The sequence below is a fragment of the Diaporthe amygdali genome (genome assembly GCF_026229845.1).
Source record: "Diaporthe amygdali strain CAA958 chromosome Unknown NODE_1_length_4327563_cov_65_473760, whole genome shotgun sequence".
Classification (NCBI taxonomy): Eukaryota; Fungi; Ascomycota; class Sordariomycetes; order Diaporthales; family Diaporthaceae; genus Diaporthe; species Diaporthe amygdali.
In genome coordinates, this window is record NW_026517021.1 from 2,946,616 (window position 1) to 2,959,972 (window position 13,357).

A 13,357-nucleotide genomic window follows, 5' to 3' on the forward strand; every position below is an offset into this window, starting at 1 on the left:
TCCGCATCGCCCTGCCCGACCAGGTTCCAAATGTCATCCCTAGTATCCGACTTCATCATCAACAACCCCGTTACTCGGACTGTTGTCCGTCGCTTCTCGAGCCCTTTTGCTGCGGGACCTTCGCCCGAGTCCCGCCGCCCGTTCTCACGCGACGACTATCCAGAAGAAAATGGCGACGCCATTGCCGAATGTGACGGACCTTCATCCCCTTTCCCCAGCCTCGGAAGGTTCACAAGAACCCCCGACATAGCCCTTGGTGCCAGGTCCCCACCTCTCCTCATTCCCCAGCGCAGGGTTGCGACCGCTCCCGTTCCCGAGGGATTGTCACGCCCCTTGACTGTCCCGTCAATCGCTCCTCTACGACTCGAGATGGAGCTCCACGGCCTGTCCGACACGGAGAGCACTGCTGAGCCACAGGCTGCTCTCGACGGCGGCGCACAGGCCGCCGAGAGGGAATCCCGTAGACTGCCTGCAGATGATGGGATGGGGGCGATGCGGCTGCGGATTCTCAGTATACAGTCTAGCAACATCACCTTCGACCAGAAGAGATATCTCACACAGCAGCTCCTTACCGAAAACTACACCAGCAGAAGACTCGCCAAAGCAGCCGCTGAGGGGAAATCCGCAGCGCCTGTCCCGTCCACAGAGGGTGCCTCGGCTTCGACTTCTCGAGATTTCGGCTTTGGCGTTTCAGCATTGGAGACGATCAAAGCCTGGACCGGGCTCGACGAAAGGGCCAGACTCCACGTATCGGAGGGAGACCGCCGACCTACATATGTGCCCGCCACGGCCATCCTCAATGACGAGGAAGACTTGGAAGATGACGGTGGCAGGGCGGAGGATGCCGACGGAGCCGAGACCCAAGTCTTGGGCTGCGTGCACTACAGGCGGAACGTCAAGCTCCAGTGTGCGGCTTGCGAGAAATGGTACACTTGCAGGCTGTGCCATGACGAGGCAGAGGAGCACATCTTGCCCCGGAAGATGACGAAACACATGCTCTGCATGCTGTGCGGTCATGCGCAAAAGGCATCCGATACATGCGTGAACTGTGGCGAGTGTGCGGCTCAGTACTACTGTAACATTTGCAAGTTGTGGAGTGACGATGTGAACAAGCCAATCTACCACTGTGATGATTGTGGCATCTGCCGAGTTGGACATGGGCTGGACAAGGACTTCTTCCACTGCAAAGTGAGTATACTGCAGCTGTACCTTCACCTCATGTGCGGTGCTAACTCTCGTACAGACCTGCCGAGCTTGCATCTCTATCACACAAACCAACAATCATAAATGCATAGAACGAGCGACAGACGCCGACTGCCCTATCTGCGGGGAAAATATGTTCGCCTCGCACAAAACCGTCATCTTTATGGATTGTGGTCATTCAATCCACCGGACCTGCTTCAATGAGTATATGGCCTCCTCTTATAAATGCCCAATCTGCAGCAAGAGTATCGTGAACATGGAAGCATTGTTCACAAATCTGGCGAACATCATCCGCGAACAACCAATGCCGGAAGAGTTCGAGAACGTCACATCAATCATCCTCTGTAACGATTGTTCAGCAAAGTGCACCACGCAATACCATTTCCTGGGCTTGCGTTGTCAGATTTGCCGCTCTTATAACACGGTGGAACTGGAGCGGTCTGAGATGCCAGGGGACAGGACTGAGAATGACTCGACACCTGCGCATGGGCATGGGCATCCAGCCCCAGAAACCCGGGCAATATCAGCGCACCCCCATAGCCCGTCGCAGAACCGTGCCTTTGGATCAAATCCTGGTTCGATACTTCACCCAAGTGGTTCACATGCGCCGTATAGCTCGAGCCAAGATGCCGCAAGTCCGGCTGGCCATCATGCGCATGCAGTACCACAAATAGATTCCGCGATGGATGATGACGACGTGGAGGAGCTCAACTTCTGGGGAGGCGAGACTCGCAGCGGACCTGAGAGCGAAGAAGAAGACGACGACTATGAAGACGACACAGACGCCGAGGACTCGGAAAACGACGAGGATGATGACAATGAGGACGATGATATCATGTTGTTCGGCCACCGGTGAGGAGCCGTGGAAATCTTCTACGAGAAACTTCGAGAAATTGCATTGCCGTTGGTGATTTGAAAGGCGACGGCGTTCTGGCATACTTGGTATCGGAGGCAAACGCTGGATTCGACGGAGGGCGACTAGTTTGTTTAGCATACATGCATTCGACGGGGTTGGAAAACTTGGACTCGGGCACATGGCGTCTCTGGCGGACAGGCGGCTTTTCAATCAATGGTCGGTAACTACTTGGGGGGCATATTGAGTTAACTGCACAAGCCGTACAGAGGTATTCACATAGCAAGTAATCGATTCGCAAACCTGTCGTGCTTCCATAAACCCCAGTGACCGCCCGCACATTCTCAGATGTGACGACCAAAAGCAATAAGTATCCTTAATCTCGTGAGACTGGCGCCGTAACTCCATGAACCAGATCAACCAAAAATCTCATCATTGCTGCTGCTGCTGCTGCTTGCGCGACTCGAGCTCAATCTTGGTCTCCTGGGCGCCCTTGCGCAGCTCTTTGATGGTGGTCTGCGCCGGGTCAGTTAGCGATGAGAAAGCCAACCACGAAACGTTGCAGAGAGGAAGCACACGCGCGAAAACTTACAGCAAGTGCCTCCGGATTGACGCCCCGCTCGATCAGGGAGGTGCATATCGATATCTCGCGCCGGTCGAGGTGGCAGTTCTGCGTTGGGCACGCGGTCAGGCGCAGTCCTCAAAGGACGGACGGTCTGTCACCCGCGACGTGAAACCGGGTGGCTTGCTCACGAGGATTTGAGAGATCTCCCAGAGGAGGTCTACGGCGACTTGCGCCGAGGCTTGTTTGTTTTCTTCTGGAGGAGGGGGCATATCAATGCTGTCTTTTGGTTGATGGTTGGTTGGTAAGGGCGAGGTTCTGAATGAGCGTGAGCGCGGATAAGGAACTTGAAAGTCAGATTGGCCCGCGGGTCTCCTGGCGGGGCCTTGGTTTATGCGCCTTGTAGTGCTATGCGAAAACAACGAGTGCCAACTTCAACTTGACAATCATGACGGTAAATGATTGGATTTTTTAGATACACTTTCAATAATATGGATGAAGTGGTTCACATCACGTTTCATTTCTTTCATTACTTGTTTAATAAGTTACCGCAGTCCTGAGGCTACCACCGTCTTCCTACTGCGCGCCCAGGCACTCCTGAGTTCAACGGCGTAGCGGCACCCACGCGGGCAACAACACGGTCAAAATCAATACAGTTGCCCTTCAAAATGGCAACACTGCTTATCATCTGCCCTCGCCACGTAGTTGAGTTTCTTGATCTTGAATTACCCTGCGCTTTTCACGTGCGCGAGCTCAACTCTTGAAGGCCTCGACGAAGAGCTCCCTCATCCCTTTTAGTAACACCGCCAGCTCTCTCGTTTCGTTCGTCTTCTCCAACACTCGCTCAATACTTTCTCTATCCAACCTGGGCCTACAGTGCTTTACTTCGTAGTCCCTGGAGGTAGTGCTGAGCTCGAACCACGCCTCGCGCTCCCAGTCCTTCTCATCAATATGCGAGAACACAAACTTCAGCCTGTCCTCTTGCCCTGCTCCCTCAATCTTGAGGCACAGGTTCGTGATCCAGAAGTCCAGCTCCGGCACGTTGAAGCGCGCCTGCGCCTCCTGCTGGGCTTGATGCGCGCGCTGCGCCGCCAGCCGCGTGTCGATCTCCTTCTGCGTCTCCTCTATCTGTTTCTGGAGTGTGTCCCGCAGGGCGAGCTGCTTGTCGCGCTCGGCGCTGAGCGAGGCAATGGCGGCTTGCATCTCGCGGCTCTCGGCTGCTTCCTTGGCGATGCTGTTCTGGTGTGTGTTTGTCTTCATTTGGAGTATGTCGATGTCTTTTCTCTTCATCCTTTGGTCCTCTACATGTGTTCAAGTCAGTCACGGCTTTGCGATGCCTCGGGCAGGACAAGATAGGCGCGCACCTTGTAGCTCTGTGACCTGCATAACGAATTGATTCTTCTCCTCCAACACCCTCTTTCGCCCTTGTTCAATAAATGCATCGAATTTGGCTGTAAAACGGGCCATGCGATCGCGCAGCTCGTCGAATCCAAAGTTGATGCTGGGGAGGCTGTCTGCCACGGATGGCGCGGCCATTGTTTGTCGGCTCTGCGAGCTCCTGGGCTCAAATACGGTAGACATCTTGTCGGGGTATATTTGATTGGTGGTTCGTATGGAATTTGTAGGCGTCGTTTTGAGATGTTGCGACTGCTTTGGGCGGAAAGGTGGAACGTGTTGCAATGCCAGACGAAGCCCGAATTGAAGACCAGGTCGAATGCGAAAGTCGCTTCCTGAATCTATAGATCGCGGTTGCCGGAGCAATAATCGTACACGCTAGTGCTTGAGTACGTACCGCGGCTGGGCGGCTGACAGGGGAGCCTGCTATTGGCAGTTTACCTTGACTCGCTTGTGGATCTGGTCGGCCTTCAACTCTACTTTTCTGCGGTTTGAAGAGGTTTGCTTGCTTTTCAAGGCCAGCTGGGACATATTTTGGCCACAATTTTGCTTAAAACACTGCCTCTAATTACTCCATGCTGGCTCGGCCATCACTATGCATACTTCAACCTCAGATTTAATAAACGCTGTTGGGACCGACAAAGCATATGGCTGAGAGCAGCCTTAGGTCGGATGGCGATGGCCATCGCTACGATGCTCAAAACAGAAAATCCAACACAATTGAGATACATCGCGTGAATGACTTCTTACTTGGCCATGTGGGTCAAGTCTCATACCACTCCGTGCGTGATGAAGATGCAGATGTTGGGGACCTAGGCTTCAGTCGAGTGACTGAGAAGCGTAAGTGGCCAGTTTGCGCCCCTTTGTTAGATGGGAACGATACTGACCAAGCTCATAGCGCCTTCATTTCAACAAATCTTACCTTCTGAGGATTGGTTCCCGCCAACGCGGTCAAGGTCTGATGCGGCCCATGCAGGTACTTTCAAGGACATCAAGTCTTCCAAGTACTGGCTGCTCAAGACTCATCCCGAGGCATTCCTTGGAAACGTCGACCTGCAAGGTGCCATCGCGGAGCAGCTTCGCGCATCTCGATACAATGATGGTGGTATGGAAAGCCAGATGGGGTCGGTCCTTGCAGTTGGGGAGATCTCGGACCTGAGGAATCCCTCTCGCGCCACATCACGGCCAGCAGTGGCGGTGGCGGCTGGTGAGACTGGTCACGTTCTTCGCGTGTCTATGATCGGCTTGGAAAAATGTATGTGGGCCAACTCGTCGTTCCCAATAGGAGCAGTGCAGACGCAATTCTACGGAACATGGAACAGCGATGGAGCCCCCATATCAAAGATCTTGTTTGCTACCAAGCCGAGGCAACAAGACCCGATTCGATGGCTTATTGCTCAAAGATCAACTTCAACAACCGTCTTCCGACCAGAGATTCGGGCGAAACCTTCAGCGAAGAGGACGCAGACGGCAACACTAGACAACGCAGCTTTGCAGCACATTGCATTGAATCCTGTTGTCACACTGAATGCGGATGCCACAGGAGGAGATGCTCATTCTGACTTCTCGATCAATATCGGCTCAGAAGCAGAGGCTCCACAAATTGCGATTGTAGACAGGTCGGGAAACTGGTCCGTCTGGTTTATCGAAAGCCAGCATGATCACCATGGGAGATCATTAATTCACAAGGCAGTCCTAAAGAACAGGGGAACTTGTGGGTTCTCACCAACGACTTGGCCTTCAAACCGACCGCTTCCGTTCGAGAACCATCATCGCATTTCATGGGTCTGCAAAACCAGGAGGTCCCATGACTGGGAGCGTGACAGCAGCCCATCGGAGACCTCTGACCCAGCATCCCGTTCGCTCCAGGCTGACTACCTCACTGGGCGTATGGACTACGACCCCAAGTGCGATGGATTGCTCATTTCCAATAACACGTGCGCCTCGGTCTTGGATATTGATGGTGTCAAAGTTTATTCTTATCTCGACTTTTCGAAACGCAAAGGTGCAGACGCGCTGCTTGACGCTCAGTCTATCAAAGGGTGTCCAACCCATGTCTTGGCTCTGACTACCGAGAAGCTTTACGTGCTAGACATAAGCAGTGTCGGAGACTCAGAAGCAAGCAAATCGAACATATTGGTGTCATGCCCACACTTCAGAGGTCAGACCAACGAAACTCTGAAAATGTCGGTGGCAAGGTTGCAGTCCTCTGACGACTGGCTTGTGCTGCTTCACTCTGGTCAGAATCACCGTGTGCAATTTTTCTACATGACCATATCCCCTCAGGATGGAAGTGCAAGCTTTTATCATCAGGTGGTGCAGTACCCAGGCTTGAACACTAGTCTTGATGGGCTTGCGGGAATTGCATCCCTGCACGCAGTACCTCTCCGTTTTGCTGCATCAAAGAGTCGTTACCGTTCAGAAGGCGATGCTGGCGATGCGTACATGGACGGCCAAAAGCCTCAACTCTTCCAGCTCTTTGAATTGGCCGGTGATCTGAGCTTGACTTCATCAGTTGTTGCCATAGCACCCGAGACTGCTCAGTCGCTGAGATGGCTCAGAAAGTCGAACCAAGCTGCGTGGAATGACGCCCAAAGGAGGACTTCGTTGCGGAAGAAGGTACTGCGGGACGTCGAAGATGCTTTTGTTGTTCCTGACGCGGTTGAAGATGACAGGCGACTCAGGCGCCAACTTCCAACAAAAGGTTTTCCAAGCCGCAACACAGTTCAACTGAGATCCTATCTAATTAAACTTATGAAAGAGATCAACGATGGCTTCTTTGGAGAATGCAGCCTTGGATCGGCTGGGAATAACAGTGATGGGCCTTTTGATCTCATTCAAGATGTGTGGAGGAAACGAGAAGCCAATGAGCACATCGCGTTGAAGCCATTGCTAGGGTTTAAAGATTCATGGCATTCTCTAGATCTCGCAAGAGTGGGGGCTGTGTGGAATACCAACCTTGAGCGACTGCAAAAATGGAGCGACGTACAGCTTTTTCAACGCGGTACATTTGGGCCAAAATTCGACGTGACCGACTTCTTCGAAAGATTTGCCATCAACTGGTCGAGCCATCTTGCAGCTGAATCCCTCACAGCAACCCAGTGGAGATATATGCAACTTGCGCTGGAGAGAATGGCTGCCGAGGTGTATCTGTCAGAGAAAAGTCTGTCCATGATACCTCAATCGACCCTGGACCTCGTCTCAAAGGCTATACCGAGGAGAGAGAACAGTCAGTCCACAACCGATGACTTATATGAAGAGTTGCGCTTTTCTCGGTCCGGCTCGGCCATCACCATGCCCACACCTTCAGCGACACCGGCATCCTCTCGAACAACCTCTCGAGCAACCTCACAAGCTCCCGAATCGCTCGAGACGGAGGACGAGGATAATACAGGGCAGGAAGACCCAGCAGTAACCCGTTTGCGCATGTACCTTCCATCGATCAGGTTTACTCCCCCGCCGAAACAAGGCCAAAGCCGTGTCTTGTCACTATGGCCTGAGCAGAGAGGCAGCAACCCCCAGCAGTACAGATACTCGCCCACCGGCAAGGGCTCAGATGAAGTTTCACAAAGGGCGCAGCGCAGGCGGGAGAAAGAAGAAGACCGCCGGCGCCGAAGAGCCGAGAAGAGAGCAAATTTGGGGATTAAGCTGGAGGGCTTTGGCGACTCGTTCAGCCAGCCATATGTGCCGGACGAAATTCGGTCCAGTCCGCCGCCTCAGCTATTTGCGAAGAGCCAAGGGCAGCATCAGAGCTTCGGGTTCGGAAGCCAGAGTCAGGCCCCGAGCCAGAGCCAAGGCTTCGGTCCTTCCCAGACAATGTCCCAGCCGCTCCGTGGTGAGTTCGGGACTAGGCCCTCTATGCTCAAGAAGAAGATCAAAGGGAAGAAGAAGGGCTTTAAGTGAAATCCTTGATAGTGCTTGGAGATGTTTTCGACATCATTGGATACGTTGATGGAGGACTTGTCTGGGGGCATAACAAAGCTAGTTTCAACCGTAGATTTTGAATCCATTAAAGAACGAATAAGGGACACAAAATTAATTCTTCCAATTCAGTGTACTGCCAATTTGAGCGAGTGAGAAAAAGAATCAAGCAGGAGAGCTTCTCCCAATTTTGAAAAATTTACATTTATGTGTAATTGGGTCGTTGTCTGGCAACGTCAAAAGGCGCGCTGTCGAGCTCAGCCGATCTGCATGCAGCCCGAGACTTACACAAGACATCATCCAAACCTCGCTCACCCACTGTCCCATACTCGCCTGCCAACTTTTCAAGCTTCTATTTCAACAACCAATACTGAAGATGTCTCATTGCCACGATGAGCATGATCATCATCACCACCACGGCGATGAGCACGATCATTCTGATGACATAACCCCTGCGCTACAGTTCTCGCTGTACCAACACATCGATTTCGACAACATCACAACCCTCAACGAGAGCGTGCATGGCTCTGGCAAAGCCATAACCAAGAAGGAATGGACCGACAGACTAAGCGACCAGCCCGAGGTGGCCAGCGATGCCGATGAGCAATTGATCATCAATGTCCCGTGAGCCTCATCACCAATCACACACACAAACAGCCAAAGCCTTTTCACACCTGCAAACGGGGCGGTTAACACGGCGGCCATCTAGCTTCGCCGGGCAGGTAAAGCTGCACTCCATCCTCATCCGCACGTCGCAGTCGGCCAGCGCGCCCAAGACGCTCAAGGTCTTCCAGAACAAGGAGGACGTCGACTTCGAGGCCGCCGAGGACACGCCCGCCGAGCAAGAGTTCGAGCTCTCGCAGACCTCGGAGGTGCAGGACCTCCCCGTCAAGCGCGCCAAGTTCGGCAAGGTCCAGCGTCTGACACTCTTCTTCCCGGACAACTTTGGCGACGGCGATGAGGACGTCACGAGGATCTCGTACCTCGGCTTCAAGGGCGAGTGGATGCAGCTCGGGCGGGCGCCGGCTAATATCATTGTAAGCGTGCACAATCCACCCCCCCCCTGGGGCATGGCCTACTTTTTTCTGCTGTACGAAGTGTACTATGCCCTCATGGAACTCTCTAGCGAGCCGCCGGTGTCTAGTGCTATGGATGCAGGACTGTATAAATGGCTTCCCTTCACCATATGTCTTCTGAAAAGGATGTGACTAATTTTGAGGCATTGCAGTACGAGGCTGCTGCGAACCCAAATGACCACAAGCTGAAGGGTACGAATATCAACCAGATGGGTAGTGGGATCGGTGGTCGTGGTCCGGGTCAGTAGGCGGCATTATGGATTCTACGTGGGAATGACCTCGGGGGCTTGAAATCACACGCTACAGCTTTGAACGGATTCGCTGTGCCTCAATGCTTGAAACAATGCCACCTATTTTCGTGGATGGGCCTCTACACGGCTCATCATTACCACCCCATTGGTATCTACATGAAGTCATCCTCCCAGTTCTCGTCTCGATCTTGGTTGCTCGATGCCGCCATATTCTCCTCGCTGAAGATGTCATCGTACGCGTGGTCTTTCTGGTACTTGAGCTGTTCTCTCTCCTTCTTCACTCGGGCGTCTTCCTTCTTCTAGAGAGGGACGTGAGTGTCAGTTGACGGTCGCTGGTGTGGGTAGCACATGATACATACTCTTGCCAATTGGGCTGCCTGATCTTTCTTCCGCAACTCCCGCAGCCGGTCGTCCTTCTCTTGCTTCAGATCGGGGTGTTTCTCAACCTTGGTCTTGTTGAGCCTGTTGATAATTGCGTTTTCCCTTTCACGCACTAGGATTCTCTTGACCTAGTGGAAAATTCAGCAAAGCCGTCACGATGCCTGCGGGTCTGTAAAAATGGCTGACCTTTTTGTCGTTGTGGAAGGAGACCTGGCCGACTGCCATACTGCCGTCCTTCTTCAGATTCGACCATGGTGTGTAGATAATGGTGATGTTGTCCTTCTTGTTACCTGAACATATTCCTCTGAGTTCCAGGTCTCAATTCGAGTGACGGACAGCAGCGCGGCATACCTTCGATGGAGTTGGCCTTGGTAAGCTGTGCCAAATCTGTGACGAGAGGCTCAGGTATGTTCTCCCAGGTCTCGCCCTCTCTCAGCCGCAGGTAAATGTGTGCACTAGAGAGCTTGTCCACGTGGAACTAGAGACATCACACAAACAAGTCAGGCTGTGATTAACATCTCCCAAAAGTACGGTTCTCGTCTCATACCCTAGAAGCTTGTGAGCACGTCGGTTGAATGAGCGAGTGAGCGCTTAAGCCTGAATCCGCTTACCAAACATCCTCTTCCCAACCATGTTTGATGAGGTCCTCATCTATCAGGACAGTATGAGCTATCAATCGCCTATTGACCATGGCTGTGGGCTTCTGGGCTTGAACTTCACGCACTCTCAAACTTGTCCTTGCCTACGTAGACATAGGCTGGTGGATCAACAACTGTTGAAGTAAAATAGTAGACCATTGTGACATGCGATTCAAGAGAATGGGATCAAACAAAACAGACAAAGGGAATCCAGAGGTAAGTATCTGTTGTGCAAGTTCTCAGGGTCGTCACACCAGCCGTCCAGGTGGTGTTGGAGGTGCTGTAAGCCCGTAAATTACGGCTGTATTTTATCTCCACAACTTTTCCTCGACGACCGGGGCAGGCAAACCTTAATAGCTGCAGCAGTGCTAGGTATAGCGATTAGCGACCAAGACGTCAAATTTCGGGCGGACTGGACCTCACGCCTACCACGACCTCACATCGCCGTTTGTTCGCTTCACACAGCGTAGCGACAATGGCACCGAAAATACCCGTGAGGTGCTGGGCATCAATACCCCGACCTTCAAGAGCACCCTCAGCGCTCATCGCCGGCATACAACACCCCCAACCGACATCGCTAGCCTTCCGACCAGCCCTCTCCGTCGTCGCGCAAACCACCCAGACGCGCGGCGTCAAGTATGGCTGGAGCACGCTCCCGAAACGGTCGAGCTTCCAGATAAAGTACAATTCGGGCAACGGCCTGCCAGAGCCAACGACATCCCCGGCGGCGGCACAGAAGCGCAAGGAGCGTAACACGCCCCTCCGGACGGGCATCCTGGCCACCAAGAAGGGCATGACGGCCTATTACACGCGCAACGGCAAACGCATGGCCTGCACGGTTCTGCAGGTCGAAGAGTGCCAGGTCGTGTCGCACAAGACGCGCGAGAAGCACGGCTACTGCGCCGTGCAGCTGGGCTGCGGGTCAAAACGGCCGGCCAACGTCACGGCGCCGGAGCTGGGGTACTATGAGGCCAAGGGGATCCCGCCGAAGGCGCACCTCGTCGAGTTCCAGGTGCTGGACGAGAAGGGGCTGGCGCCGCCTGTCGGCGTGCAGCTGCTGCCGGACTGGTTCCACAAAGGACAGTGGGTGGACGTCAGGGCGAACTCGAGGGGCTTCGGTTTCGCGGGTGGTATGAAGAGGCATGGGTTCAGTGGGCAGGAAGCCAGTCACGGTAACTCGAAAAATCACAGGACGATGGGTAGCGTTGGCCCGTCACAGGGAAGCGGTTCGAGGATCCTGCCCGGCAAAAAGATGCCCGGGCGGATGGGCAATGAGAGGGTGACGATGCAAAACCTGGCGGTCCTGCGGGTGGATAACGATTTGGGTATCATCGTGGTCAAGGGGTGTGTGCCAGGACCAAAGGGTGCGTTGGTCAGGGTCTCGGACGCCGTCAAGCAGGACCCACCGCCGCAGGAGTTCATCGACAGGATGAACCAGGCGCTGAACGAGCGATTCCCCAACGCCGAAGAAGACCTTACTGAGGCGCGGAAGATGCACATGGAGCTCAAGCAGATGAGGAGAGAGGGCAGGATAGCCGAGGCTGTTCAGATGGGTCTACATGAGACCGCTGAGGAGGCCGAGACACCAATCGTAGTGTAGGATAGGCATCTTGTTCAACGAAACAAATGTACATTTGACAATTTGAAGCACAAATACCCCATCATTTGCAGTAAGAAATTCCCGGAGCCTACAGGCAAAATCTATACCCCAGACACGACGAACAAGGAAGTTCGCAGAGATCTTAGGATTCTATGCGGGACTTGCTCAATCTCATGATTTCTGACAGGTTATTCTGCAAGTGGGCGGCTTATCCCAGAGAATGAGCTATGTAGGACAAAGTTGAGTAGTCATATTATTAACACATTGGCAGGAACCCATTGATTTGAAGTGTCTATGCTATTATACAGCGTATCTACCGAATCATACGCAAATTGCCGTTATCACCAACAACCACTTCCCACAGAAGATTGTCCCAAAGGAGATTATTTCATAGGAATTTATCCCATAGAAGGTTGCCCCACAGGCGGTTATCCCAGAGGAGGTTGTCCCCTGGTTTCTGACCTGACTGTAGTGTATGAACCACCCTACAAGCCTCACAGTCAGATTATCCCAGTAAGATGCGACTGAAGCGCCACGTGCACTGCTGCTCAAACGCGCGCCCCTGATGCTGCAAATTCACACGACGCGTCTGTGCGTCGTGAGAAAATCAATGGTTTCTAGGGATTGTCGACCGCAGATGTTATCTTGTCCCCCCCCTCCCCTTCGCCTCTCTTTCTGCAGGCTTCTGTCGATAGGAGAGAGGACAGTCTTCCTCCATTGCCCTCACCTAGTGCCTGAACCCTCTTGTGGCATCGTCGTCGTCATCGTCCAGCCCACCCGGCATCCTCATCGCGCGGAACGGGTCCCCGTCGTCCAAGAGGTCGATCCTCTTCCCATCGCTCGTCTCAAGGCTCCACTCTGTGGTCTCAAAGACGCCCTTGGGCGTGGGCCTGAAGCTCGCGAAGTGCATGACGCCCGTGTTCTTGGTGCCCTTGACCTTGAAGTTGATGTCGATGCGGCCGTGCAGCTGGTTCATCTCGCCGCTGATCCAGGGGATCTGCTGCTCGAAGTAGATCTCGTCGCCGAGGTACTCGCGGGCGCGGGCGTTGTGGCGCAGGGCGTACAGCGTGGACGACACGACGGGCGAGGAGCTCTTCTGGTAGTTAAAGATGGCGACGCTGGCGGCGGCGACAATAGCGAAGAAGATGGGCAGCGTGCGCGACCAGCGGAAGCGGTTTGATTCGACGTCTGCGGGCCACAGTGTCAGTCATACGCGCACGAGGCTTAAGCCATGTCGTGAGACGGGTTCGTTGAGCTCACCTGGCAGCTCCCTGTCGGACCGCCTTTCCATCAGAGGTCCGTCTCCCGGCTTCGGTGCAGCGATGAGCGTTCGTCTCTGTAGGAGGGCTCTCCTGGAGACGGGCAACCTCAGTGCCCGAAGGACTGACGTCCTACATATCGGCCTTGGCAACATGTCTGCAACCGTGTCTGTGAAGGTTGGTCGTCGGAGAAAAGACGTTCGAATAATTCAATGCTG

At 53.7% G+C, this 13,357-nt stretch overlaps 7 protein-coding genes across 7 annotated transcripts; 4 read left to right on the forward strand and 3 right to left on the reverse strand.

Annotated features, from left to right (window-relative positions):
* Positions 1-30: 30 nt before the first annotated feature.
* On the forward strand, positions 31-2,059 carry J7T55_006459 (uncharacterized protein; the record flags this gene model as incomplete). The annotated part of the gene is made up of 2 exons (XM_053144535.1): positions 31-1,188; positions 1,244-2,059. The coding sequence occupies 2 exons, from the start codon at positions 31-33 to the stop codon at positions 2,057-2,059; spliced, it is 1,974 nt and encodes a 657-aa protein (XP_053001224.1).
* A 429-nt stretch (positions 2,060-2,488) lies between these two features.
* J7T55_006460 (kinetochore protein spc25) lies at positions 2,489-4,199 on the reverse strand (the record flags this gene model as incomplete). The annotated part of the gene is made up of 5 exons (XM_053144546.1): positions 2,489-2,572; positions 2,649-2,726; positions 2,810-2,901; positions 3,494-3,919; positions 3,983-4,199. The coding sequence occupies 5 exons, from the start codon at positions 4,197-4,199 to the stop codon at positions 2,489-2,491; spliced, it is 897 nt and encodes a 298-aa protein (XP_053001225.1).
* Positions 4,200-4,660: 461 nt separating this feature from the next.
* Positions 4,661-7,916, forward strand: J7T55_006461 (uncharacterized protein; the record flags this gene model as incomplete). Its single annotated transcript, XM_053144557.1, has 2 exons — positions 4,661-4,853; positions 4,912-7,916. The coding sequence occupies 2 exons, from the start codon at positions 4,661-4,663 to the stop codon at positions 7,914-7,916; spliced, it is 3,198 nt and encodes a 1,065-aa protein (XP_053001226.1).
* Positions 7,917-8,310: 394 nt separating this feature from the next.
* On the forward strand, positions 8,311-9,258 carry J7T55_006462 (uncharacterized protein; the record flags this gene model as incomplete). Its single annotated transcript, XM_053144570.1, has 3 exons — positions 8,311-8,558; positions 8,644-8,971; positions 9,163-9,258. 3 exons carry the CDS (start codon positions 8,311-8,313, stop codon positions 9,256-9,258), a joined length of 672 nt encoding a protein of 223 aa, XP_053001227.1.
* A 155-nt stretch (positions 9,259-9,413) lies between these two features.
* J7T55_006463 (coiled-coil domain-containing protein 25) lies at positions 9,414-10,439 on the reverse strand (the record flags this gene model as incomplete). The annotated part of the gene is made up of 6 exons (XM_053144581.1): positions 9,414-9,560; positions 9,621-9,770; positions 9,829-9,932; positions 9,994-10,097; positions 10,254-10,293; positions 10,367-10,439. The coding sequence occupies 6 exons, from the start codon at positions 10,437-10,439 to the stop codon at positions 9,414-9,416; spliced, it is 618 nt and encodes a 205-aa protein (XP_053001228.1).
* Positions 10,440-10,755: 316 nt separating this feature from the next.
* Positions 10,756-11,880, forward strand: J7T55_006464 (mitochondrial 54s ribosomal protein 9; the record flags this gene model as incomplete). Its single annotated transcript, XM_053144592.1, has 1 exon — positions 10,756-11,880. The coding sequence occupies one exon, from the start codon at positions 10,756-10,758 to the stop codon at positions 11,878-11,880; it is 1,125 nt and encodes a 374-aa protein (XP_053001229.1).
* A 727-nt stretch (positions 11,881-12,607) lies between these two features.
* Positions 12,608-13,294, reverse strand: J7T55_006465 (uncharacterized protein; the record flags this gene model as incomplete). The annotated part of the gene is made up of 2 exons (XM_053144603.1): positions 12,608-13,068; positions 13,141-13,294. 2 exons carry the CDS (start codon positions 13,292-13,294, stop codon positions 12,608-12,610), a joined length of 615 nt encoding a protein of 204 aa, XP_053001230.1.
* Between the last annotated feature and the right edge of the window lie 63 nt (positions 13,295-13,357).